At 39.6% G+C, this 27,516-nt stretch overlaps 2 protein-coding genes and 1 non-coding gene across 3 annotated transcripts; 1 reads left to right on the top strand and 2 right to left on the bottom strand.

Annotated features, from left to right (window-relative positions):
- Positions 1-2,132: 2,132 nt before the first annotated feature.
- LOC131306369 (probable disease resistance protein At5g63020) lies at positions 2,133-19,709 on the bottom strand. Its single transcript, XM_058332569.1, has 5 exons — positions 19,483-19,709; positions 19,260-19,385; positions 18,993-19,067; positions 4,194-7,334; positions 2,133-2,468 (listed from the first exon to the last, which is right to left on the bottom strand). Exons 4-5 carry the CDS (start codon positions 7,315-7,317, stop codon positions 2,437-2,439), a joined length of 3,156 nt encoding a protein of 1,051 aa, XP_058188552.1. The 5' UTR covers positions 7,318-7,334; positions 18,993-19,067; positions 19,260-19,385; positions 19,483-19,709; the 3' UTR covers positions 2,133-2,436.
- LOC131309071 (small nucleolar RNA snoR100) lies at positions 13,544-13,651 on the bottom strand. The gene has a single exon (XR_009194745.1). It is a non-coding gene; the product is annotated as a small nucleolar RNA snoR100 (small nucleolar RNA).
- Positions 19,710-19,959: 250 nt separating the features above from the next.
- LOC131306371 (probable disease resistance protein At1g61300) lies at positions 19,960-26,093 on the top strand. The gene is made up of 3 exons (XM_058332572.1): positions 19,960-20,147; positions 22,463-25,507; positions 26,020-26,093. Exons 2-3 carry the CDS (start codon positions 22,464-22,466, stop codon positions 26,039-26,041), a joined length of 3,066 nt encoding a protein of 1,021 aa, XP_058188555.1. The 5' UTR covers positions 19,960-20,147; position 22,463; the 3' UTR covers positions 26,042-26,093.
- The last annotated feature ends 1,423 nt before the right edge of the window (positions 26,094-27,516 follow it).

Here is a 27,516-nt window from a genome sequence, read left to right as displayed (position 1 = left end):
TCTTCGCTTTTCTCATAAGTCACAACACACATTGAGCAAGGGCTTATTCCAGGTGAAAACCATCAGAAATTCAGCCAATTGAATGCAATTTGCTTATTGACCATGAATTATTTTTAATGGCTGTTGTATTCAAACAAATGAACCACGTAGAGTTCAAATTCACATGCAATAAAAGCCAATACTACTCACTTTGATGAAAGGTCCATCAGCAGTACATTCAATTTCAGTTCTATGCCAAAGGATCATGATATGAACTATGATACTGAAGAAAAAAAGACCCAATTCCGAAAAATGAAAGCAGATAAGATCAAAGCATTGCATCCCAATTTATTCGGAGGCATTTTACACCTCAAAAAGTAAATGTCGGACTCAATACAGAATGAGACTGCCCCCAACTTCTTTGTGGAGAAGCTGGTTACGGTGACTTGAAAAGGAAAAGTTTAGAGCCTTGTGGGTGAGGATTTCTTGATGTTTACAGCCATCAGACGCGAAGCGCAGCGAAGTTCTCCAGTACTCCATTGAACTATCCAATCGCAAGGGCCTTTGTGAAGCTGTCTGCCATAAGCTGTCACCCAGCAGAAAAATGGTAGCAATGACAAGTTCAGAATAATAAACATGCACAAAAAATAAAACTCGTTAATCAAGTGTGATCATAATGAGGCTGCTAAAAAGGAGCAAATGGGTACTTGCTAACCAAAAAAGTGGGCTAGGGTGACCATCGTAGTTGACCCCCTTGGACGCGATCATAGGGAAAGCCATCTACCTTGGAATAGTAGAATGTCCGGATTTGAGCTATGGATGACCCGGTCAGGGAGGAAATATTTGTCCATGATCATCACGTAGCAGGACCCGTCACCAGAACCCACGAAAATGCAAGTGGACATGAGGCCCCCACAACCCAACCATTTGGTCCCAAGTTGACTAGAACTTAGGACCGTTGGGAGGGGGAAGGTTTTAACACCGGCTGCCTCAGCCACTTGAACTACCACCCCGGTGGTAGCAAATGGGGTACTAATCCTTTGAGAATTCATCCCAACCTTGAAATAGAGGAGATAGATTAATGTTCATCAATTTGGTCTCCAAGAGAGATTAGCCGGTGAAAGAGAGAATATGGTAAAACAAATGCTTTAGACAAGGTTCAACTTAATTATAGTTTTCAGAATCAGTTTTTCAGAATTTTCTGCTTAGTTACACTACAGTAGCGATTTGCGCACGCACATAAGGAAACCCGAAAGCACCTCAAGCTGGTTAGTTCTCTGATTTCAGTGGGGAGATGCATAGTTTCAGTACTTTCAAGATCAAACACTTTTGGATTGCAAAGTGCCGCGAGTTCAAAAGCCATCATCCTCTACCGATTAAGGACGACTTGATAAGATCATCAAGAATGCTGTTACCTTGTTCGAATGTTTCCACTTGGCCGGTCGATAACTAATCCAACAATAGAGAAATGACGAATAGATTTTCCCGAGCAAGAATGAACCGGACTATGCACTATTTACTTCTCATGTCCATCTGATCCCAAACAAAATTTAAAACATGAACCATGGCGGAGGAGGAGGAAGGTGATGTTAATTCGTGAAGTGCCATTTCCCTCATGCCAATTATCTGTCAAACCTTGCAAGGTCCTCGATAGAAGAACTAGACAGGCTCTCCCGTACGCAGGGCGCGCAATTTAGGCCCATTAAAACGTCCATTATGATAAATTCCATAAATCGACCATGGCCAGATCGAGGATATCGAATCTCCCGCATCAAGAGACGACAGAAACGACTGCAATATTCGTTCATTGTCCACTATGGCCTCCAATAATCTCTGCGTCTATTTCTCATATCATGAAGCGCCACTTACAAACTTGTGTGAGAAGCATTAGAATAGTACTCTCTCTGTCACTTTTTAAGTGTCCACTACAGTTCTGCGTGCCATTTTCAATAGTTTATATCTCTCGACCTATATTATGTTTTATGTTTTTAAAATCATTGTCTTATAAAAATAATCGAGATTTATCAAATAGGATCCATATTGCATATTTTTAGTAATATACATTGAGAGATATAGGCAATTGAAAACAGCATGCAGAACCACAGTGAACACTTAAAAAGGGACGGAGGGAGTTCTCTTACTCTCGGAAGTAAATTAAACAGAACATAGAATTGAAAATGGTAAGAGAACCAGAAGTCAACAATAAGAACACAAACAGCACTCAACATAATAATCACCACAGACACATCCACAAGGACCCAATGACAAGGGTGCTATGTCTGATATCAGTTTTTAAGTACAGCAGATAAAGTTTAAAAGCATTATTACATCCCAATGAGTGCAAAGACACTTTGGAAAACAGCAACTAGTCCAAAACTTAATTAATAATGGCGATTTCTGCTTGAAGATTTACTGATATAGTATTCAGCAATAGGCCAGCAGCAACAGTTCCTCGGCTTAAGATCTTGAAAAGATTTCCCAGCTAGAACCTGTCGCACAAATGGGAAAAATAGCAAATTATGCATTGGAGTTAGGAAGTTATATTTTTTGATCAGCAAAAGTAAGTATTGTCAGAATAATTAGATTTAACGCATTGGAATTGGAGTTGAACTCTTGACATCCTTCCTCTTGACACCTAAGTGCACATCTGATGCCGTTGGGCCAACAACCTCTTGGGGTATCGTAATAGTATTTAGCAAAGAAAGAAAGAAAAAGTAATCTCAGAAGATACATCAGTCGTGTGCCATCTTTCTGATTCATGGTGAACCTAGATGTATCAGTAAACAGTTTGGAATAGTTAATTAGCCTAGTGAAAATAAAATCTGATTAGAGGGACAATTATGCTGCGGATATCAAGTACATCGTTGCAGGGAGGGACGCAGAGATTCAAAGTAGAGTGGGCGAACGTTAAGTAAAAACAATACCCGTTCGGCTAAATAAGCCAACTAGCTTATTTTTTTGTCCTTATTCAATTTTTTTTTTGTATTTATTAGTTTTTCGTCAATTTTTTTTGGGGATTATTGCATCGTCATGACGAGAGGAATCTAAAAAGTAAAAAATTATGATCGAAATCCAATTTTTTTTGAATAAAGATGAAAAAATTGACTTATTGGCTTATTTTTGTCTTTATTCAAAAAAATTAGGTTTCGATCGTAATTTTTTATTTTTTAGATTCCTCTTGTCATGACGATGCAATAATCTCCAAAAAATTGACGAAAAACTAACAAATACGAAAAGAATTTGAATAAGGACAAAAAAAATAAGCCAGTTAGCTTATTTAGCCGAACGGGTTTAACTAAAGGTGATATTAATGTTACCAATACCAATTGTAAGAAAACTACCTACAAGTTTATTATGTATGGTGTCAATTAACCTATTCAAGTTTAGTACTAAGATATGGTCACTTATAATTATAACTGAATGCAATCTTGGGCATCCCAATCCGTTTTAAAAAGTAATATAGTATTACAGTATAATTTTTTTTAAGGAAAAATAGCATTATTTTTTCAAAGAACTCTTGAAGTTGGTCGGGTGCTTCATAGTTCAAAAGGATGTTGAGCCGGCAAGCTTATATAAGTACAAAGTTTTTTAGAAAACATTACTGAATTTTAAGAATACCACACGGCCCGAATGGTGTCAAATTATTTAACCTAAAATTAAAATTGGCAAAATAGTTAATATATGAGGTAGTATTTTGGTAATAAAAATAAAATTACAAGGGTAGAAATTTAATTTTAAACAAAAAAAATCTTCGGAGCGCTTATCGGGTCAGGATATTATCATCCCAAACCCTACTCCACCTCGATCGAGTTCTTTAATTTTCTGCCCAATCCAACCCCGCACCCAAAAAATTGGAAAGGTAGCACGCCCTGATCGGATCAGGGTTGGGTCGGACTAGTTGTCTAGCTTAATCGTCCATAGAGGAATTCATGAATGAGAAATTATGTGTAAACGTGTAATATGTGTATTCAGTTGCCTAGCTTAATCGTCCATAGAGGAATTCATGGATGATAAATTATGTGTGAACGTGTAATATGCGTATTCAGTTGCCTAGCTTAATCGTCCATAGAGGAATTCATGAATGAGAAATTATGCGTGAACGTGTAATATGCGTATTCAGATCTCTAAGAGTGATCAGAATGCAATATGTTTGAGAATGAGAAGACAAGTAGAGATCCAAGATATCTCTCAAGTGGGTGAAAAGATAAGATTACGTGGCTTATCATAGTCCATCGGTGAGTATACGTCTTTTGCCAATTGATCCATGAAATCTTCATCTGTTCTAAGTTCCTCAAAAGCTGGCTGAGTCATTCTGCTCCATTCAGAATTATGCCACCTTAATGAGTCCCACCATTCTTTCTCTCCTACGATCTTGCAGTATTCAGGAAATCTTTCCGTGGTATACAAACTTTCGAGCATTGGGCAATTATAAATGAAAAGACTGCCCACTTTCTCACCAAGGCATAGAGGGCCTGAAATGGTAACCAAATGAGGTAGGTCAAGGAGTGCTATCTTCCTCAAGCGTTCCAAAAAATGACCAGATTGCACGTTGGCATCTTCTTGAGTCACTATACTGTGAATTTTGGGGCAGTCTTCCACTATAAGCTCTTGCAACCAAAAGAGGTTAACAAGCATATCTGGCGTGAAAATGGTGGTCAAATTGGGGCAAGTGTGCAAGGTCAAGGACCTTAGATTGAATAGCGAATAATTAGGTTTTGAGCCTCGCCAAATGCTCTCTAAGTTCTTCATGTAGTGAATACTCAAGTGGTGTAGCCGAGGAAATATAGGTCCCGTGTAACCACCGGACTGAGATTTATAGTTTCCATCAACTATGGTTTGAAGTTCATTACATTCCACAAGAAAGCAACATTCAAGGTAAAGCAAATTTTCATGCCCAAATTCAGACAAGACCTTGACAGTCCAATGCCGGTCCAGGAAAAGCATAGAAGTATAATTGAGTGCCACAGTAATACCACTACGCATGCCTTCACCATTTATGTATTGAAGGCATTTCTTATATTCCTCCTCCCATATTCTGAATCTCTTCTCAACTCCATTTGGCAGACGATAAATGATGCGCTGTTGATAACGACCAACAATTAATCTAAAATTATATGAATTTGGAAATGCGAGTTTTTTGCTCTCAAATGTAAGTTGCTGCAAAAATTCAACCGATGGAAGATATAACTTGAGGATTCTCAGCTTGTTTGAACTACCCAGTGCATTTAGTATTGCCTTCAAATCAGCATCCCACCATTCACTAGATGGATTTATGTCATCATCCCACCATTCACCATCGGGACTCACATCAATGCTTAGTTCTTCCAATTGAGAGAATATTGATAACACCTCTGCTGGGATTGCAATGCCTGTCTTCTTTGTTTTTCCGTAGTAATCTGATTGTCCACAAAGAGATACCTTAAATTGTCTCAAACTGATTAAATAACCGATTTCCTTGGGCAAATACACAATTTCAGTTCCTTCAAGATCAAAAACCTCAAGTTTTCGAAGTGCTCCAATATGGGGTGGTAGCTCATTGAGAAGTTCACAACCTCTCAAATAGAACGTCTGAAGTGAAACCAATCTGGAAATAGAAGGAGGCAATGACTTAATGCTGGTATGGGATAGATCTAAATAGACTAGGAGAGGCATGTCTTCAAAGAACAGTTCAGGTACTTCTACCAGATTGTAGTTGTTTTGTAACCATAGTTTTCTGAGAGCCGGCCCCTTAGGGTTCTCTGGTAGCTCAGATAATTCATTGTCATGCAACTCAATCTCCTTGGTATACTTTTCAATGGTTGGTGTCTTGGTCAATCCAAACCCCCCTCGCCTTACGGAAAGACTAGGCAGATAGGATGTGAAATACTCATTCAGCACAACTTTAGTTTCTTTCCGCATAAAAACACGGCCGCTAGCATACTCTAGCAAGAAGGAACTGATAAGATCCTCAAAAATGCCACTCCCTTCTGCTACTGTTTCGACTAAGTAACTTGAGATCCATTCTGATACTGGTGAATCTGAAACCTTTCTTTGTTTCCATCTACTCGTGCAGTACTGAACGCAATATTTTGTTGTTAGATCCTTCTGATCCCAGACGAGTTCCAACACATGTTTCATGACTAGGGTTGATCCTTCTTCCATCGTAGATGAGTGTGATGATAATTTCTGGAGTGCAAGTTGCCAAACACTGATATCAGTCACATCCTTCAAGGCTCTAGCAAGAAGAACGACGGCAAGTAGGTGGCAATGGCACTCTTTTACTAATTGGATGGCCATTTGTTGGAGAGCTGAAGAAGAATCAACAAGTGATCGCCCCGCATTCTCACAAAATAGGTCCCACGGTAGCAGATGGCCCTCCATTCTGACCTCCAGATCCACATCCATGATCTTATAAACTTCTTGTGATCGAGTTGTAAGTACTATGACTCCATGATCAGGGAGTCTTAAGTCATGTAGATCCATCTGTCCATCGACGCAGTCCACAAGCAGGAAGAAGTTGTAAGGTAGTAACTGATCTAGTGTTAAACTGAAGTTGTGATCACTTTGTTGGAGTACATGAATCTGCTCCGCGATTTTTTGCCTTACCTCTTTGCCGCGGTCATGTCCAGAGACAGAGATGTGGAGGACAACACTGCAATTCTGTCTCATCCTTGCTATAGCCATGACTGCTCTGGCTACTTTCTTCCCTCCCCTCCCTGAAATCCCGATTTTTTTAAAACTTTCCGCCTCAACATACGCCGAAACCTGCCTAATAGCAGAATTGATGGCCAAAGTCAACATGCCGTCTGGGGCTTCACATGCAGCACTGGTTTTTTGAGTTAGCCCAAACCACCTCCGCCTCTCATGTGAACGTGTAAAATATCCTCGAGGTACTAGATCAAAATCATACTTGGCCAATATTATTTCAGTTGCCTGAAGATTGTGTTCAATCTCTTTCATCAACCTATCTAATTCCTCAAAGGATTTTGATTCCAAAGCCTGCAATTCTCTGACAAGTGGGTTCATTTTGGAGAAATAGTTTTTTTGAAGACTAATAAGGTCCCCATAATATTTAGTAGAATCTATGTTATTGTATGATAAGACAAGATGGAGCAAGTCCTTCTTCCTTAGCAAAACCTCAGCTTTTTGTATCATGTCTGATGCTGCATCTTGTTGAGCACGAAATAGTCTTGGTGATACCTGGTAAGATGAGATACCCTTTTCACTTGGATGAGAAGATACGGGGGCCTTTCCTTTGGACAGCTCTGGATTTGACTTCAGAGGCTCTAATGTTGCTTGACGAGCTCCAGTACATGACTCATTTTTTGCAGATAAACTGCCTTTCTCATCACCCTCCATCACAGCTAAGCTTTAAACTGCAATTCGCATGAACTTAATGTGAATGGAAATTGAAATGATTATCATCACACTAATCAGTTGAGTAAATAAAAGTACAAGTTATAATGCATTTGAGTCGACTTTGTTTGTTTTCCTTGTGCAAACATTTTGAGTCTAATTTTGACTGTCAAGAAGTACTAATGCAAATGATGTTAACACTGCCATTGTGAGCGACATAGATGATCAAAAAGGTACTCGAGACTAAACAATGATTGTGACTGTCATTTGTCAAAAATATTATAAGGGAAATGACTTTCACACTCTATTTTGATAAATACACCCCACGTCTTATCTTTTAGTGAAAAAGGTACACATACAAATTTCACTAAAGGATAAAAAACGGAGTGCATTTATCAAAAAAAGGAGTGTTAGGCTGCCTCTGTCCCAACCTTTGTGGGTTCTATATCTGGATTTGACTTTACCTCTTGATAAGCACCCGAAAATGTAGTGTACGGTGCGCTAGTGTCTAGTTCTAGTTCAATCTAATTGTTAATTAGTCGTTTTTAATGTTGTTTGCTTGGAGAGTGGGCTGGTTTTGCTTTGCAGAGAAACCTCCAAATAAGGGAGCTTTAAAGGCTAAGAAATGTCAAAAGCCTGGGCAAGGATGACCCGACGGCTAGAAAAGATTGTGGCCAAGGCAGAAAGAAGGCCAAGTTCTGGCAGATATCACGTCGGCATCGATGGAGCAAGATACCTTCAATCGGTACCGAGCTGCTCAAGCGCCAGCCCCTAACCACGTCGGCATCGATTGAAAGAAATACCTTCAATCGGTACCGAGCCCCTATCTCAGTAGCGTAAGGCTATGGCCATCGGTACCGAGGGCCCTAGGGGCAAACCCTCAGAGCATCTCGCAGAATATACTGCGCGTGGAGCCCCGGAGTATAAAAGCTTGTGTCATTTTTGTACAAAGTAGTAGATTTAGATTTGCTTACATAATTTTAGATCTAGATCTAGATTTGTTTTTGTTCTTGAATGTTCTTCAATTTTCAACTTTTAAATCTTTATTTTCTATCTTAATTAGTTAGTTTTTGATATTGTCGCTTTCATTAAAGTTGTAGTAAACCTTTCGATCTATCGTTTAATCCAATTTTCTTCTAGTGTTGTTAATTCAATTATGTTAAGTAGATTTTTGCTTGCTCCTATCTCAATAGATATGGGTGAGTAGTTTTTCAAGGTTAGGTCATGGGGTGATTAGCACCTCATGGCTCAAGTAGAATTGCGTTTTTCACCATAAAGTTTAAACCTTTGGTTTGAGAATCGATGTGGAGTTCGGGTTTATTTGTTAAATCGCTAAGGTGTTAATCTCCTTGATCATGTGTAGGTAGGAGCATCGCCTACATACCACACAGGATACTTGGAGCTCTGACGCACGAGACATTTGCTAAATAAATTCTAGAGCTAGCTTGGTAATCGAACCATTCTATTTTTCGGTTTGGGAACCTTAACTGTGTATCCTGAACCGTGTAATCGGGTGAGAAATGCAGTTTAATTTGAGTCGTGAGTGTTAGTAATTCCTAGACCTAACCTGCCTTTTATCTTAGTTTATTTGCTTTTCAATTTAGCCCTTTTCATTTCCACTACGTACGTAAAACCAAGTTGGCTATCTAAAAGCCGAAAGCCCTTGCTTGAATCTACAAATCCAGCAAAACCGTATTAATTATTCCATTGGGTACGATCCCGGTCTTCTGGATTATCATGCTTCAACTGACATATTAAGCCCTACGCTTGGGGCGTTATTCCATATATCGGAGCGAACGAAGCATTTTTGGCGCCGTTGCAGGGGATTTTTTATTATGGCTTTCTTGGAGGTTCGACAAACCATTGTAAGTATCCCACTTTCGTCTAGTAGTAGTTTAGTAGTTTATATGTTAGTAGTTCGTATTTAGTTTGGTGGATACCTCTAACTTGGTTATACTAAACTTGAGGTGTAACGAAGCCAGGCTAAATATCGAGTTTGTTTTTAGTTAGTGTAGTTAGTTAATTTAGTTAGTTAGTTTAAATTTGATTGCATTGCTTAGCCGAGGTGGTGGCATAACCCCTCGCATATTCTGTTTGTTGAGTTGAGGTGGCGGCATAGCCCCTCCAGTCTGGTAGTTTGTTGGTAGTTAGTTAGTATTTGTGTTAGTTTATGCCTGTTTATCGAAGCCCAATTTCCAATCGGCTTCATCGTTCTTCTTCACCGCCAAGAATCCGTAGCATTGCCAGGGCGTATCCTGCCCACTCTCCGCCTCGCAAATTAAATCGCAATCGCAAAGGCCCAATGGCCGAAGAAGTTCCAGTTCGTACTCTACGTGATTATCTGAATCCAGAACGGGCTCCTCAAGTATCTCCTATCGTTATTCTGACTCCGACCGCTGGAAATGCATTTGAATTCAAGGCTGAGTATCTTTGGATAATTCCAGAATTTCGGGGGCGAGAATTGGAGGATCCTTATTTGCATATCCTGGAGTTCGAGAATATTCTACACTCTTTTGTTACAGTTCCGGGGCAACTTGATCAAGCCCGCCTGAAGTTGTTCCCATTTACTCTCAAAGATAAGGCGAAACAATGGTTCAATTCTTTGAAGCCTCAATCTTTGCGTAACTGGGGAGAAGTTCAGGATGCTTTCACCACTAAATTCTTTCCAGTAAGCAGGACGAAGTTACTTATCGATTAGATTCAATGTTTCAAGCAAAGGGATTGAGAGACTTACCATAAGTATTGGGAGCGATACAAGGACTTGCTTATGTCGGTTCCTCATCACAACCTTCCATTGTATCTCAGAGTCAACTATTTCTACACAGGGTGTTCTCAAGAGAGTAAACAGCTTCTGGATACTATGGGTGGAGGTGATTTTATGGGGAAGACACCGGAGGATGCTTGGGATTACTATGAGTCACTAGTTGAGAAGACCCAGTCTTTGCAGTTTGCAGATCCAGGAGATAGAGTAATGTACAATCAAGGTCCTACAGGTTCAGGAAAATTCTCTATTGCGGAACATGCAGCTTTTGAAACTCGATTGGAGGAGATTACTTGGAAACTTGATAAGTTGGAATTAAAGAGTGCTCAATCTCAAGAAGTGAAAGCAGTGCGCCAATTGGAGGAAGTATGTGTTATTTGTGAGATTGTGGGCCATTCTACCGAAGCGTGCCCCAACATTCCTGCTCTTAAGAACGTGATTAATGGGATTGCTCTAGAAGAAGTACATGCAGTGCAACGTTTTGACCCTTATTCTCAATCTTATAATCCGGGGACAAGGTAACATCCAGCTTTCCGTTGGAATCAATCTAATGAGGGGAATTCTTCTAAAGTTCCACCCCCCGCTCCTCAATTACCTTGGAAGCAACCTCAGAATGCTTTCCGTTTCACTCAAGCTCAAGGTCCGCCTGGTTTTGCTCCTTCTGCTCCGTTCCCACATGCAAACCAATTTCAACAACAACCTGCCCAATTCCACCAACAACCACCAAAGCGTTCTTGGGAAGATCAATTCAGTGCTCTCTTGCAAGGTCAAACTGCCATCAATGAGCAACAAACTCAAATGATGAATGATATCAGAAATCAGTTGGGCAAGTTGACAACTACGGTGGGTTTGTTACAACAAGAGAAGGGGAAGTTTCCTACTCAACCTCAACCTAATCCGCAACCAAATTCTAATCCGTCTTCTCAAGGTCTTCACTTTGCTAGCTCTTCGGTGACTTTCCCCGAGCAAGCAAAAGCTATTATTTCTCTTCGAAGTGGCAAAACGGTAGATAACCAAGTGGTGATGCCTCCGGAACCTACCTTGTTACCTTCTCCTATCGAACGATCAATTCCAATCCTTGAGGAATCTCCCAAGGAAACAAGCAAGGAGACTCTTGAAGAAGAAGAAAAGGATAAAGGCAAGAACAAGGAAAGTGTATTGGAACCACAAGTTGTTCCAACACCGGCTCCGTATCCTAATCGTTTGCTGGCTTTGGCGAAACCAAACTACAATGCGGAGTTGCATGAATTATTTAATCAGGTGAAGATCAACATTCCTCTCCTGGATGCAGTCAAGCAAATTCTCTCATATACCAAGTTTCTTAAGGATTTGTGTACTCGGAAGCGCAAGCTTAATGTTTAAAAGAAGATATTCCTTACTGACCTAGTGAGTTCTATCATTCAAACGAATATCGCGCCTAAGTACAAGGATCCGAGGAGCCCTACTATCGCTGTCACAATTGGAGGGAAGCATATCGAACAAGCTTTACTAGATCTTGGTGCTAGCGTTAATCTACTTCCATACTCTGTTTATCAAGAACTTGGGTTGGGGGAGATGAAGCCTACTCGTGTCACACTCCAATTAGCCGATCGAAGTGTTCGTGTACCAAGGGGAGTAGCGGAAGATGTTCTAGTCCAAGTTGATCAGTTTGTCTATCCGGTGAATTTTGTGATTCTCGATACAAATCCGACCGACTCTTCTGCTGCCTCTACTCCGGTAATTCTTGAAAGACCCTTCTTAGTCACGGTGGATGCAGTTATCAACTGTCGAAATGGACTTCTCAATATGACCTTTGGTAACATGAAGATGGAGGTCAATGTCTTTAATGTGGGTAGTCAAATGGGAGATGACGAGAACGTGAATGAAGTGAGCCTTATCGATACTCTTATAGAAGAACACGTGGATGAGTTGCTTTACAGTGATCCTTTGGAAGTTACTCTTACAGTCGAGGAGGTCGAATTTCTCGAGTCTTCTGAAGTGAGTTATTTGTGTTCATTGCTTGGTGAGGAAGATGAAGCTTGTGCTATAAATTCTTGGACTCCAAAGTTTGAAGAGTTTGAGGAGCTACCACCAATCGAGAAGAAGGTTCTCCCATCTAGTTTTGAACCACCGAAGTTGGAGTTGAAGCCCCTACCTGATACTTTGAAGTATGCTTTCCTTGGAGACAACGAGACTTATCCTGTGGTTATTTCCTCTTCTCTTGGGAATCTCCAAGAGATGGAGTTGCTCAGTTCACTAAGGAGGCACATGAAGGCTATAGGATGGACCATCGCAGATATCAAGGGGATTGATGCTACTATTTGCTCTCACCATATTGCTTTGGAGGATAATGTCAAACCGTCTCGCCAACCCCAACGCCGCTTGAACCCTATTATAAAGGATGTAGTACGTGCTGAAGTTTTGAAACTTTTGGATGTGAAAATCATTTATCCTATCGCCGATAGTAAATGGGTGAGCCCGATTCAAGTTGTACCAAAGAAATCCGGAGTTACAGTTGTGCGAAATGAGGAAAATGAGCTCGTGCCTACTCGTGTTCAGACTGGATGGAGAGTTTGTATTGATTATCGAAAGCTCAACGTAAGTACCAGAAATGATCACTTTCCCTTACCATTTATTGATCAGATCTTGGAGAGGATAGCCGGCCATGCATTCTATTGTTTCTTAGATGGTTATTCCGGTTACAATCAAATTGAAGTTGCTCTAGAGGATCAAGAGAAAACGACATTCACTTGCCCCTTCGGAACGTTCGCTTATCGTCGTATGCCGTTCGGGTTGTGCAATGCTCCGGGGACTTTTTTACGATGCGTGATGGGGATTTTTAGTGATATGGTCAAGAAGATAGTAGAGGTTTTCATGGATGATTTCTTTGTTTTTGGCGATTCGTTCGATTCATGCTTGGCCAATTTGGAGAAAGTTTTAAAAAAATGTGAAGAGAAGAATTTGGTTCTGAATTGAAAAAAGTTTCACTTCATGGTCACTCAAGGGATTGTCTTAGGGCATATTATATCATCAGATGGTATTGCAGTAGAATAGGTTGAGTAGTACAACTTTTAGATCTAGAATAGATTTTGAATCTTTTTGCATTGTTCTTGAGTGTTCTTCATTTTCAGCTTTGAATATTTTAATTTCTGCCTTTATTTGTTAGTTTTTGATATTGTCGCTGTAATTAAAGTTGTTGCTTTACTCCCGATCTATCTTAATCTCTAGTTTATTTCAAATCTTGTTATTTCATTATGTTAAGTAGATTTTCACTTGCTCCTATCTCAATAGATATGGGTGAGTAGTTTTCCAAGGTTTGGTCTCTACAACAACAACAACATAATAGAACCCATCTAGTCCCCAATCATTGGGGGTATGGGCAGGGAGTGATTGGAGACAGATCTAACATTTGGCAATATATGCACAAAGTGGCTGCACCACTGAAACAGTGGCCCCCCTGAATTTCTAAGAACCGATGAGCTACATGGACGTTTTGTTGTAGAACCATACCCCCAAATCAAAGCCAAATGACATCAAAGAGGGGCGGCCTAGAGACCCAAATCAATTTATGTGCACATTACCATGCTTCCTTGATAGTCCAGAGTATCGGTATGTCTTAACCTCTGCTCTTGATAAAATCACTACCCTATTATAATACGTCATAGCTTCTAATACTCGTTTGTTACGCCCATTTAGAGTATTACGTCGAGTATGATACTCGTTTTCCTCCTTTCAAGACTTGCGGAGCAATTATATGACAGGGAGCTAAATTAAGGAGTCAAGTGCATTCAAGGAAATTCAACTAAATCCTATAGTGATCATTATGAAATTGGCCAAGCCGAAACAGCAGAAGATTTAGTCGTGGCTGTTTGAAACATTTCCAAAATATTTAATAGATATTAAATGTAATTATTGGTGCATGGTTTTAATTCAAGAGGAATGTCTATTCAGGTTAAATGAATAGACGTGAACATTAGAATTAAGTACAAAAGGTGTGTCTATTAAATGAATAAATATGCCCAGGCCAAAATGTGTGACTATTGGGGTAATCAAAAAGGTGTAATCTTTGGTCAACGTCACGATCTATGCCTATAAAAGGAAAGGGTTCTACCAATTTGAGATAGAGATAATCAAAACCATTTTGATTGTTGTTTCTCTCTAGAATTATCTCCTACATTTATTCTTGATGGGCTTGCAAAATCCGAAGGTATTCGGGTCTCTTTTCGTTAGTGCATAACGCAGTTAGACAATAGTTTGGGACTGGGCTTCATTTTATCTTGAAGGCGGTTTCGCTTTAACCTGGTGCACACCACATTCTCTCGAATTGGTGGGGGCGAATATCGTCTTAAGGACAACGACATAGTAACGTGACTTGAAGCATCTCTGTTTATCCTCTTTCATCAATTTCGACGAATTTTGCACCAACAGTGGGGCTCATTGGGTTACCTATTTATGGACTTGGGTTTTGATTAAGAGTTTCTTGGGTTTGATAATATTATTGTCGGGTTTTTATTCTTTTGATGAAGTGCAAGAAACTGAAAGAGGTAAAAATACTAAATAGAATTTTCGGGTTAATGTTGGAATGGAAGGTGGGTGATAGGTGCTGAAAAATACCCATTTTATCCTTTTAATTTATACCTTTTTGGTCCGTTTACATTGTTACTTGACACGTTTTAGTGTTTTATGGTATTTTCCGGCCCCCAGAGACTAATGGGTGTGAAAACATGCAATTCGGAAGGTATGGAGTGTTGCCGCAAATATGGTAATTGATCGTCTATATGGCCCGTGTGTGCATGTCTAACAAATCTAGCGAATTTTGTGTTAGAAAATTATACTAAAAGTCATACTTTTGTGTAATTGATTAATATTTGATTGTTATTTATTAATCAGTTTAATCCTTATCTGATGAGAATCTTTTATGGGCAATATTTGCATGATATTATTGTATATTATGCATGTGTGTATTTTATTTTACAAAGTAGATGACTCAGTGTGTAGAGTTCAGCTTACATACAGAAGATTGGATCATCGATTCTTATAAAATATAAGATATAGTTCACAGTCTTAGATGGAACTGGACACACCATCGGTAGGACTATAGTACAATGTTTTAGTAGGTTTATCTTGACTACTCATCGTGCTTGTACATTTTGTGTGCATTCAACGAGACCGTATTGAGGTAATTGTTTTTGAACTGACTTTATAAGACAATTAGAACCTAATGGTTATTATAAATACTTATATTCTTAATTCAAAGATTATTTATATATATATATATATATATATATATATATATATATAATTATAATGTTGTTGGCTTTGATTTATCAGAAAGTGAGATCCTCTTTAGAGTCAATAGTCTCGGTGAATTGGATCACAATATTATATGTATGATAGCTATTAATTATTAAAAAATTAGAGGCCGGTTCTCTTTTTTAGGTTTGGTTTGATTCCAACCTTAAATATTTTTCCGAACCTGTATAGATTCGGTTATGTACGTTATGACTTTTGTACCCCAAATGAACCAATTGAACCCTCCTCTCTCTCTCTCCTATGACATACTCCATCCCCATCACCGATTTTCCGTACTAACAATAATTTTAACATCACACCCATTCACATATCCACACTCACACAACAAGAGTGGGCCCACACACACTGGGTGTGTAGTGTGTGCGGGCTCCACTCTTGTTGTGAGCATGGGTGTATAGATGAGTGTGTAAATCAGTGTGGTGGTAGAATGACTCTTTCCCATTTCTCACCAAACCAGCCCATACCACTTTCGTTCTGGACGAGTTGAGGCTGCCGTGGCCGTACACGAATGTCGTGGCCGTTGTCGGAGACTGGGACGAGTTTGGGGCCATCGTCCTTGACGACGACGATGACGGAGGTGGAGCCACCGACGAGGCTGTTCTCGATCAGCTCCTTCACGGCGGAGACTGGCCGCTGGATCACTTCTCCGACGGTGATTTGGTTCACCACAGATACGTCCACTCCAGGCGTCTCTCTCCCCTCTTCGATTCAACTCCTCCTTCACCATCACCGTTTTCGTGGGCCTCTCCCTCGCCTTCCCGGACCAGCACAGCCGCGAGAACCCCTCCGCCTGCGATGTCGGCGTTGCCGCTGCCAAACACCATGTCGTCTTCGAAGTGGTCTCCTTCAGCTTCTTCCTCTTCTCCTCCGTGCTGGCCCAGGGCCTCAAACTGGCCATCAACCAGAAGAACTCACATTGGTTGATATGTTCAATGGTACACTTGCCGAACCGAACAAATATTGAGATTCTCTTGAAGAATTTCTTCCACTCAATTGCATATATGGAATATCAATCGATTTTCTCGAAGACTTTCTTCCGTTAATTTACTCTCGGTGAGAACTGTAATTATATGGAGATTTTCTCAAAAACTTTCTTCCATTAAATTACTTTGAGTGAGAATTTTTCTTATTTTCTCAACCCCGTTTTTGGCACCAAGTCGTGGGCAAACGGTGGAGAGCTATTTAATTAAATCGGGTCATGATTTAGAGGTTTAATGGGTTAAAATTAATGGGCCATGTAAATATGGCTAAGGCCCAATTAATTTCAGTGTGCTTCGATTGTGAGGTTGAATCTTTTGAGCTTTGTTATTTGTATAAAGTCTAAGGAAGCCTAATGGCTTATGAAGAGGGGGAACATTCTGGAAATATTTCATGCAAAAGAGAATTGGATTTGTGGATAATGCATGTGCATAGGCCATTTAATTTAATTAAATGGCCAACGATCTTCTATTTTTCCACATAAATGCGGAGTGGGTTGGCGGTTGTCTCCTGAAAAAGGCCATTTGACTTAATCAAATAGACCATTGTACCTATTAAAAACACGAAATAAGGGAGTGGAGTTGTCCCATTAGCCCATGATCACCAAGTAATTTCTCTTAACCTCCAAAAACCACAAACAAGCTGATGCATGGGACACATGGCGCCATGAGGTGAAGGCGGGAAAGTTTCCTTCAAAATAGTGAAGAGTCTTGAAGCCTATAAATACAAGAAATGAAGAGGGAAAAAGGGTCCAATACCACAATCAAGCCTAATGCTTAACCAAATCACAAACTTTCCAGCAAAATTTGCCTATCCTTTAATTCACATTCCATTTGCAACAACTACCTTGTATTTTTTATGTACTTTCTCTTGTAACCATCAACTCTTTTAATCCGATTTAATGGAGTTTGATTAGTTTTATCCTCTCATACATCCTTTCTTTGCTACACGGTTAGGAAATTTTAAATCCATTTCATTGTGGCAAACTACGAACCGCTCATGGTGTAACTCTTAAGGTCGCAACACTTTCGCTCTAGTAAAGAAGTCAAAAAAGGGGCTCTTAGTCCTTCACGTTGGACACGACAAGCCTTAGCACGCTTGCAATCGCTCCACGTGAAAGGAGCCGAATCATTTTTGGCATGCCCGGTGAGACCCTAATCATTTAAGGGTTTTATTATGGCAAGAAAAGAACAACAACAGGATCCACCTATCAGCCCTGAGTGTGTGGCTCATGAAGTGCGAGTCCAGGAGGAAGCCGTTCCTCAAGTTAGTGCTCAAGATCTGCTGGACACTACTGACAAGGTCAAGAATTACCTGTTTGTGACAGGTTGTGAAATATCTCACGACATCCCTCAGTCGCTTAGTCAATCCATAGCTCCTCTAACCTTAGCAATTCACGACATGATTGCTACGATTAAAGAGAGACTACCACCTGTCGCTCAACAACCAACATTCCCACAATTCAGTGTTTTTGGCAACTGCAGGAACAAACAAGTTTGAAGGAGGCGATGCCGCCTCCTCAAGTTTTTTACCAGACCTCCACATCAAGTAGCCCTGCACCCAGGGGGCAAGGAGGCCAAGGGATTTCGATTGGAGGTGGACATACGCCTTCAACAAACAAAGATCAGAGGTTTATTTTGGTTGATGGCCAAAGCGAACCTGACAAAAGGCCTCTTCATGAAGGACACGGTTCTAGAAATGGCAAAAATGTTGGACATGCACCTAAGGTCCGGAGACACGGGAAACAACTCAAAATTAGAGCCAGCATGCTCAAGAGGCGCGCCCTCAACCACCACCAATACCAAACATGTTACTGGGTAGGGAGCAAGTCTTGGACTTGCTCCAGGAGCAATTAGGACTTAGTTTTAGGCCTTTGGGAAGGCATGTGTAATGAAAGCCTCACACTGTGGAAGTTGATTCTATGCCTAAGGGCTATAGGGTTCCAGATTTCTAGACGTTTAATGGAGAAACCATGCAATCCACAGTGGAACATGTGGCTAGATTTCAGGTCCAGTGTGGAGAGACAAGAGCTGAAGGCGCTTTAAAGTTGAGGGTTTTCCCCAACTCCTTGACTAGGACAGCCTTCACGTGGTCATCAACTTGCTGCCCAACTCTGTCCAAACTTGGGCCATTTGGAAGAAATGTTTCACCAACAATTCTATAGGGTGGAACCAGAGGTGACGATGGCAGACCTGTCATGCTTTTGTCAGACTCCTCACGATCCTCATGAAGGGCTGGAGTCTTACCTTTCAAGGTTTAAGAGAGAGGTATAATATAATCAAGTAGAATTGCTTGGCTAGGCGCATGCTTGTCACTTTGTCAGTTCTTTAATCAAAAAGTTTTTGTTGTAAAAATGAACCCAACAAGATTGTGAAAAGGTAGATTAATATCCATATATAAATGAAAAAATACCCAACAAAGAGTAAACGGGTTTCAAAAATCCCATCTCTACCTCTCTATTTTTTGAAATATTCTTTATCTATGGATATAGTTTATATCTGTTCAATATTAATTAGGTAATTATTTGCTTGTAAACATCAGAACAACAAACACCACAAATTCTCAACAGCCCAATTTCTAATGGTAGCTTTGTAGACAAAGAACGAATCATAAAAGAGTACATAGAGCAGAGAGTTAGGGAGATTACCAAGTTAATCTCTCTCGAAGTTGAGAGAAGGTGTCGCGGTGGTAGATTGATCATCTCCCCATCTTAGCTCTGAAACTATAGACGAGCAAATAAACACAGAGAAGATAACCAAAAAAAACTACCATAATTTCAACTAACAACTAAAATACATAAACTGACATAATTTCTAACCAGAACTCTCACTTATTATCTCCTAATATAGTACTAGGAAAGAATCTCATGAATGAGAAGGCATAAAAACTAGTAATAGTTTTTTTTTTTTATTACCAAAAGGTATTTGAGATTGGCTGCGATAATATCCTCTCTTGTCTGATTAGCATAGAAAAGCCGCCCTAATCTGCTTATCGTCTCCTTGCACAGTTGCAGAGCTTTACACCCCTTTCTCACAGTTACCTACGGGAAAAAAATCAGTAAACTAAATCCTATAAGTTAATTGAATGATGCCAAACCAAATCATAACATATCGCGCTAATGTACAAGAAATGTGTACCTAATATATAAAATACACGATCAACTAGACTGAAGCAGTGACCAATTACGGTTTGCAAAATGATGGGCCAACGGGTTGGACTGCCGAATGGCCGGAGAGGAGAACCAGTGTGGAGGAGGTTTTTTTATTTTGAAAAATGTCGAGGAGATGCTTTCTTGGAGAGAGGGGGACGAGGCGCGAGCTTTCTTCCATGACTGGAGAAAGGGAGAGGCAAAGAGTATTGAAATAGACTAATGGAGTAGGTTTTTTTGTTTTGAAAATGTAGAGGAGATTGGTTGCAAAAGTCTTTTGAATAAAATTGGTAGGTAGGAAGTCACTTTCACGGTGTGGAAATTCTATTCAGACCACCCTGGTTGCAAAAGTCTTTCGAATAAAATTGGCAGGTAGGAAGTCACTTTCACGGTCTGGAAATTCTATTCAGACCACCCTAATTTCTCAGTACTCACAACAAACTCAATTCGAGAAAGATGAGGGTATTTAGGACATTCTTATGTGGTGATAAATGAACAATCAAGTGAAATTTGTCCAAAGAAGAATAACAACTCCAAGTGGGCTACAGGCAGGATCGCCAAAAACTTGTGGAATGAGGATGATCGAATAGAAACTTGTCAGAAAATTTCTATCTGGGCTAGCTGGCCTGGTATTCAGTGCTTTGAATTGATAAGGTATGCACTAATCTTCTGTTCCCTCACCAATTGCCGCTTTGATCATGGATTACTGTAATTGTTAGTAACAGTCTACCTAGATCTTACTAGCTACGGCTTCTGATCTGATGCTTTAAGTTGAATAATCTGTCATAGCATCTTCACCCTTTCCCCATACTTCTACGTACGTGGTGCCTTCCGAGTCCTGACTATTTCTTTGCCATGTGTTTTTGGTTGTTTTATCTAAATTCTTACTATGAATTTGTGTCAAATTTTGACATAATCTTATTCGACTCAATGCAAGGGATACGAAATGAATAAAAATACATACTGAAGTTGAAAAAAGTTACTAATAAAAGATGATGAAAAAGACCAAAAAGATAGTAGAAATTTGGGAAAGACGGACATTTTGGATTTTTATCTGTCGTCTTATATGATTAGTTTTTAAAAAAAAATTTGGTCTCTATATGTATACTTGTATGATTCCTCTCATCGGGAAAACCAAAATGTAAAAATTATTCAAATCTAGTAAGAATTGAGAGAAAACAACAAAAAAAAAAATTGCGCAAAAAAGTCGTCAGAAAAATTAGGCCGAAGGGTTTTAAATATGAGTACAAGCCGGAGTAAAAGCTTTCATGGACAAACTTAAGCATTAGAGCTTCTTTCATTCATGGCGCAAATGTAAATTTGGAAGGCACAAAAAACCTTTTAAAGATTTGAATAAAACTTACTTTTTAGTTCTAAAAGTTGATTAAAGATTTGAATCTCTCTTGATTTAAGTAAAACTTACTTTCATAAAGTTTGAGGCAAGAAGTGGAGTTAGTTCTGAGGGGTTTTTTTTTTTTTTGAATCTCTCTTGATTTGAGTAGAACTAGGCGTTAGTGTGTATAATGGAATCAAAAGTATCGTAAGGATGAATAATAAGTTCGTGGATGCATGGAAGCATTATAGGTGCATTGCTATAAATGTTAATCCCAAAATCGTCTATGGGTATTGGGTACCGTCGTACCTAGACGGGGAGTAAAGCATTATAGGTGCATTGCTGTAAATGTTATTCCCAAAATCGTCTATGGTTGCCGATATGGAGAGTACCGATACTACGTAGTACAACAAATGGCGTGTGGGGCCCACTTTTGGGTCCCATACGAATAATGTAAACTGTTTATTGATTTTAAATCTTTTTTCAAGTGGTCATGCAAAAAATTAGCTCAATTGAATTTGTGTAAGTGGTTGATCTAATTCCTAATTTTCCATTCAAAATTCAGGATACTAAATTTTGGATGAAAACTTGGAAGATTGGATAAACTACTTACACATATTCGATTGAGCTGATTTGTTGTAAAGAGGTACTCGAAAAATTATTTTAAAATTAATGAATGATTTAAATTATTTGTGTGAGACTCACAAGACATTTGTGCAGTATCGGTACTCCTCCTATTAGTACCCTATTTAATTTGGCATTTAGAACCAATTCCTCAAATATAAGGAAAAAAACACATTAGTTGCTCTAATGGTGACTAGAGGTCGGGCACACGCGATGCTTGTGCAAATCGATTTTTGGCCTCTTATTGTTTGATCACATTTTAAGAAAATATGCAAAATTCAACTTGCACACGTTTGTGAGTTCCCGGCCTCTAGTTTTAAGAAAATATGCAAAATTCAACTTGCACACATTTGTGAGTTCCCGGCCTCTAGTTTGTATTATGAGTAATGCTATAAGTACCGATGGGGTGTGTAGGGATTTCGTACCGACCGACCGTGCTGGGCTGTCTCTAGCCACCGGACGGCCGATCAGAGTCGTCCAAAAATTCTAAAAAAAAAAAACCGAGGGGGCCTAAGTGTGAATCAATGGCATCCGAGGTGTGTAGAGTGCTTGATCCGAACACTCCTTTTTCGTGTATATACATGTATATACATATATACACGAAAAAGGGGTGCTCGGATCAAGCACCCTACACACCTCGGATGCCGTTAATTCCAGTGCAGGCCCCCTCGGGTTTTTTTTTTAGAATTTTTGGACGGCTCGAATCGTCTGTCCGGTGGCTGGAGACAGACCGGCACGGCCGGTCGGTACAAAATCCCTACACACGGTCGGTACCTCAATCATTTTCGCTGTATTATATGGGAAGTAGTAATTGACCCCAACACGGAGGTACTGAATAGACTCACTAAGCAAAAAGTGGAAATTATCCTCGACACGAGACATATAAATATCACTGTAACGAGAACCATAATTCATCTCTATTGAATGATCTTAACATGGTAGAGATAAGTGGATTGATCAAATAGCTGTATTCTAAGGAGACTCACCTGGTATTAGGTTCTGAGTAACTCAGGATGGCAGACCCCGTAGCTATAACTTCAGCAGGTGTCGCTTTGGCGTCAGCTGTAGGAACATTAGCGCAGGCTTGGTATCAAAGGAAAGCGTTTTGGGATCCACAAAAGGAGAAAGATGATCTCTCCGGCAATGTGGAGGAGATTATAGTTGATTTAAACGAGGCAAGTCGAAAGCTAGGTTGCATAAGGATGGACTTTGATAATGAAGTACGGAGAAATAATATGAAGGCGCCATCGCAAATGTACTTGGAATGGGTCTGCTCGGTGGTGGAGATTGGCCTGAAAGTGGAGGAAAAAATAGCCGAATATGACAAGCAAAACAAAGAAGAGGCATTTTTCCGGTCGTCCACATATATAGATTTTAGGGAAGCTTTTAAAAAGATGTACAAGAAAGTAAAGAGTCTTGGGGAAGAAAGCAATCAACTCCAATATAAAATGTTTGTTGATTTGCTACCCAAACATGTTGTGGACAAAGAGGGACCAGATAACAATTTTGTGGCATGTGAAAGGCAGATCGAGGAGATTCTGAACTTGCTAGGAAGTTCCAAGGCCAAGAAAATAGGTATCCTCGGGACAGTGGGGATTGGGAAAACAACCATGTTGAAATACTTGCATTACCATGAAAAAGTTACCGAAACTTTTGAAATGGTCATTTGGCTAGACGTATCAACAGAGGGGAGCAAGAAAAATCTAACCAGGGAGCATCTCCTACAGGCCATTGCGAGAAGACTGAAACTAGATATAGGAGGTTCTAGCAATGCGGATGAAGTTGCCGAAAGAATATCAATGGAGTTGCAGGGCAAGAAGTTCTTGCTACTTTTGGATGATGTCAAGGAATGTCTTGACTTATCCAAAATTGGGATTCCTGAGAGCAACAATGGCAGCAAGATAATTTTGACGACTAGATTGCGCCGTGTTTGTGAATCCGCAATGGTTGAACAAATAGTTAAGATGACTTACTTATTACTAGATGAGGCATGGAAGATGTTTCAAGATGTTCTAAAAGGTTCTGGAGTTCTTGAAGATCCAGAAATTAAGAAAATTGCACGGCGAGTGTGCAAGGAATGCAGCGGGCTTCCACTGTTGATACAAAAAGTAGCCAGTACATTCAAATTCAAACATAACCGTACTGCTTGGAGTGAAGGATTGAATAATTGGAGGAAGTGGCCTGAGAAAGACCGCGAAGGCATTAAGGAAGTATATAATTTGTTGAAATTTTGTTACGATGACTTGGATGATGAGCAACGTCAGAAATGCTTTCTTTATGGTGCATTGTATCCGGAAGGCCATGAGATAAACGCAGATTATTTGTTGGAGTGTTGGGCAGCTGAAAATCTCGTTGGTGGTGATGATAGCATAACAACGGAGTCGCTCAATTATGGGCACCATGTATTGAGTTACCTTAAGGAGGTGTCATTACTTGAAAAAGGAAAGATTGAGAATGAAGTTACGATGCACAAATTCATCCGACACTTGGCGTTATATATAGCAGAAGATGTTCCTGATTGTAAATACATGGTGGAAACGAGCAAAGGATTAAAAGAGCTCCCAAAAGTGGAATTTTGGAAGGAGAAGAATAGAATCTCCTTTGGTGACAATAAATTGAAGGAATTACCGGCTTCCCCCGATTGCAATAAACTTTCCACACTCTTCCTACAGAAAAATTCGAGCCTGGAGGAAATCCCGCCGACTTTCTTTGAGAACATGAAAGAACTTCGAGTTTTAGATGTATCTCATACAGGAATCAAGGGGTTACCTTCATCACTTGAAGTTTTGGAAGGCCTGAAAGTTCTATATCTAAATGACTGCACAAACTTGGCCGAGCTTCCTTCTCACATTGTAGCTGCACTTAAACATCTTGAAGCACTCGATATTGCGGGGAGTGGAATCAATAATATACCGCCTCAAATTGAGAACTTGACCAAGTTAAGGCGACTACGGGTATCCTTTTCAGCGTCTCAAAATGAAAATGCTACCCAAGAGGTAAATTTCAACTACGAGGTCATTTCAAAGCTTTCTATATTGGAAGAATTGGTCATTAATGTGAAATCACCTGAAATTTGGTCTGATAATGTCGAAGAGGATATCATGAAAGAAGTGGCTAAGTTGAAAGAGTTTAAGTCTCTGAAGTTTCGCTTTCCCGATGAGGTTGTAAATGTTGTTGAGGTTGTTGGGTCTCAAAATCAAAATCTCCGTATCCGTGTTCCTGACGCCACGACCCTTTTCAGTTTCATTGAACGGAGTTCATGGAGTAAAGTCCAAGACATTGAAAACTTTGAGTTCTACATTGGTTGCAAAAGGTCGGAACAGCCTCAACTCCCCAACTTTGACGAGTTTGAGAAGTATGTGAAGTATAGTGAAGTTGAAGGTAGAAACTTATCGATTCTCGAGGTCCTTGCCGAAGCTTCTGCTTTTGAATTAGTCGACAACAAAAACATCAAGCAGCTATCGGATGAAGAACTCGAAAGCATGAACGGTATCCAAAGTTGTCTAATTGAAGGTTGTGATGCAATTGAAACCATCGTGGGTACCTCAGGCAGAGTAGTACTACCAAGCTTAGAGCACTTGTTCATAAAGAATCTACCAATGCTGGAAAGCATTTTGAGGGGCCCACTCCAACCTGGAAGCCTAACAAAATTAACGACTCTAGAACTGACCGGCTGTCGAAGTTTGGTCACAGTTTTTCCTCCAGGCTCTATCCAACAACTTTGTGAAATCCAGTGCTTGAAAATTGAAAAGTGCGATGGAATTGTAGAAATAATTCCAACATCTGGAGCTGGTGGAATTCTGCTGCCGAAATTGGAGAAAATGATTCTCCTTGACATGGGAAAACTTGAAAGCATTTGTGCCAGTGAGACGTTGAACTGGCCATCCTTGGAGGTGGTGGAGATATTCGAGTGTCCAGGTTTACTGAAATTACCTTTCAACAAAGATAATGCGAAAATTCTGAAATGCATTGATGCAGACCCGGAGTGGTGGGGAAAATCGCAGTTTGATCAGAATAACGAGAACAAAGAATGGCTTCAGAAATTACGTAACCCGAGGTAATGTTTCATCTTCAAAATGTCACTACATTGTTTCTGTTTCAAAAGTAGTTTTTGGGAAGGTCTTTCAGGAACTTGTCGGATTTCAAAACTTGTTTTTGATGATTCTATTTGTGAAAACTCGAAAAAAAGGTGGTTCAACTTGTTTCATACCAAGTTTTCCAAACAAAACTCTTTCATTCTGAATTAAAGAATTCACAACGAATCAAATCTCCTCAAGTTGGACTCGAAGTAGGACCGATCAGTCCCTCCTCCGACCCCCACCTATATTACTTGGACTCGGGGATATGGTTGTATAGAGCTGTTATATATCTAAGTTTCAGTTTACGTAATTCTCGTATCAAGGACACTGCAAAATATTTCTCTTCCCTTGTTGATTTCCTTTACTTTCTAGGGTAAAAGATGATTTCTAAAAGGTGGCATAATTTTTTCCCGGATAATATGGGATCGAGTTTTATACATAGTTTCATGGCATATTCCTTTTCTTTTTCTGGGTACGTGCAACTTTTCAGGTATCCAAAAAATGCTTCCTAGGTGAACTTCTGCCACTAGCCACCTCTTCAGCGAATTATGATAACACGGTAATTTATTCTACTCATTGATGTAAAACTTTATTAAAATACATGCCTTTCATTTGTTGAGCTTTCAAATGACAAATTTTTATCCAACTTCTTTTTCAGGTAAGTCAGGGAGTTAGATAAGGACTTTGGCGGGTATCTCGCGCGAGGATTTCTTGTGTTTGACCTCCTTAGGGTGTTTCATCCTAATTGGATTTTTCTATTTATTTATTGCTTCCACATTAAAACATTTGGTTAGATATTTTAACTCTTTTCAATATTGTTGGTTAATCGGTATTGTTTGGTTTATGGGATGGTTGTGCCTCATGCTTTTAACTTAACCTTTTTGGCTGAAGTTGTTTGTAATAAAAAGATTGTTGGTTGCTTAGTAATCTATTGCTTTGGTGTTTGATTTAATTGTTTTTAAGGATGCATGTCCTACGTGTTCGGGTCTTGTTTGCTGCTCAGCCCACGGGTATCACCAGCCGAGTCACTCCCCCTCCTAAAGGCATGTTCTTATGTAGAAATACTAGTGACGGTTTCAGAAATTTATAGTAGGGTGTTCAAAACTTATCATAATTTTACTAGCTCTATTAACAAAAAAATGCATACACAAATTCTCGTAGATTATTTAGTATAACTAGTGCTTTGCCGACGCGCTACGCGCGCCGGTGTGACATTATAATGTCTAGGAACGCGGTTACAATAGTGAGAAGATTTCATTTACTGGAAATATGTAGTTATTGTCGAGGGAAGCAAATGTTTGTCAACTAAAAGCATAATGCGAAACAAGATTGTTCTGCTAATGTAGCGTAAATTTGATATGGTATGATTAATTAAAAGAAACTATTGGGAAGCAGAATTATGCTAACTATATGGATGATTTATATCATCGACCATTTCAGCATATATTTTGCATGCAATATTCCCATTGTGTATGTAAATTAGAGAGTTCTTGACTCTGAAAGGGAAGAGACATACCTTTTGAGTAAATTCAAACCCTTGTCTTTTCCAAGCTGTTCGACATGAACTATCAATGGTTACCTATTGTTATCATTGCTGATTCAGAATAATCCATTTATAGAATGAAATTAGCAACAGGTAATGTCAGGAGTCTTGAGTGCTTCTCTACTTGCCTGTCAATTAACTCACTGTATGTCGAATGGAAGCTACTAAGCAAGGTGGCAATTTGCTGATGGTGATTATGAATGTCCTTTAAGCCACCCTTCGGAACGAAAAGATTTTTTAATCCCACGCAGAATTCTTGAGGGAAAATTTCTTTCATGAGCAAAGCTTGTAAAACGTTAAAGAACTTCAAGACTTCATTTGGGCGCTTTTAAGTCCAAAATATTAAAAGAATCTCACGACCAGCAAACATAATTTTAGTCCATTACTTCAATTGTATGATAGTTATTCCAGATATTCCTCATCGTGCCATTGTAGTAGATAACA

Source organism: Rhododendron vialii, chromosome 11a (genome assembly GCF_030253575.1).
Source record: "Rhododendron vialii isolate Sample 1 chromosome 11a, ASM3025357v1".
Taxonomy (NCBI): Eukaryota; Viridiplantae; Streptophyta; class Magnoliopsida; order Ericales; family Ericaceae; genus Rhododendron; species Rhododendron vialii.
This window is presented reverse-complemented; position numbering and strand designations above follow the sequence as displayed.

Coding starts and splice junctions, on each gene's coding strand:
- LOC131306371 (XM_058332572.1), top strand. CDS start 22,464: ATGGCAGACCCCGTAGCTATAACTTCAGCAGGTGTCGCTTTGGCGTCA. Junction 25,508..26,019: donor CAGAAATTACGTAACCCGAG/GTAATGTTTCAT, acceptor GCAACTTTTCAG/GTATCCAAAAAATGCTTCCT.
- LOC131306369 (XM_058332569.1), bottom strand. CDS start 7,317: ATGGAGGGTGATGAGAAAGGCAGTTTATCTGCAAAAAATGAGTCATGT. Junction 2,469..4,193: donor GATGGACTATGATAAGCCAC/GTAATCTTATCT, acceptor TTTGTGCGACAG/GTTCTAGCTGGGAAATCTTT.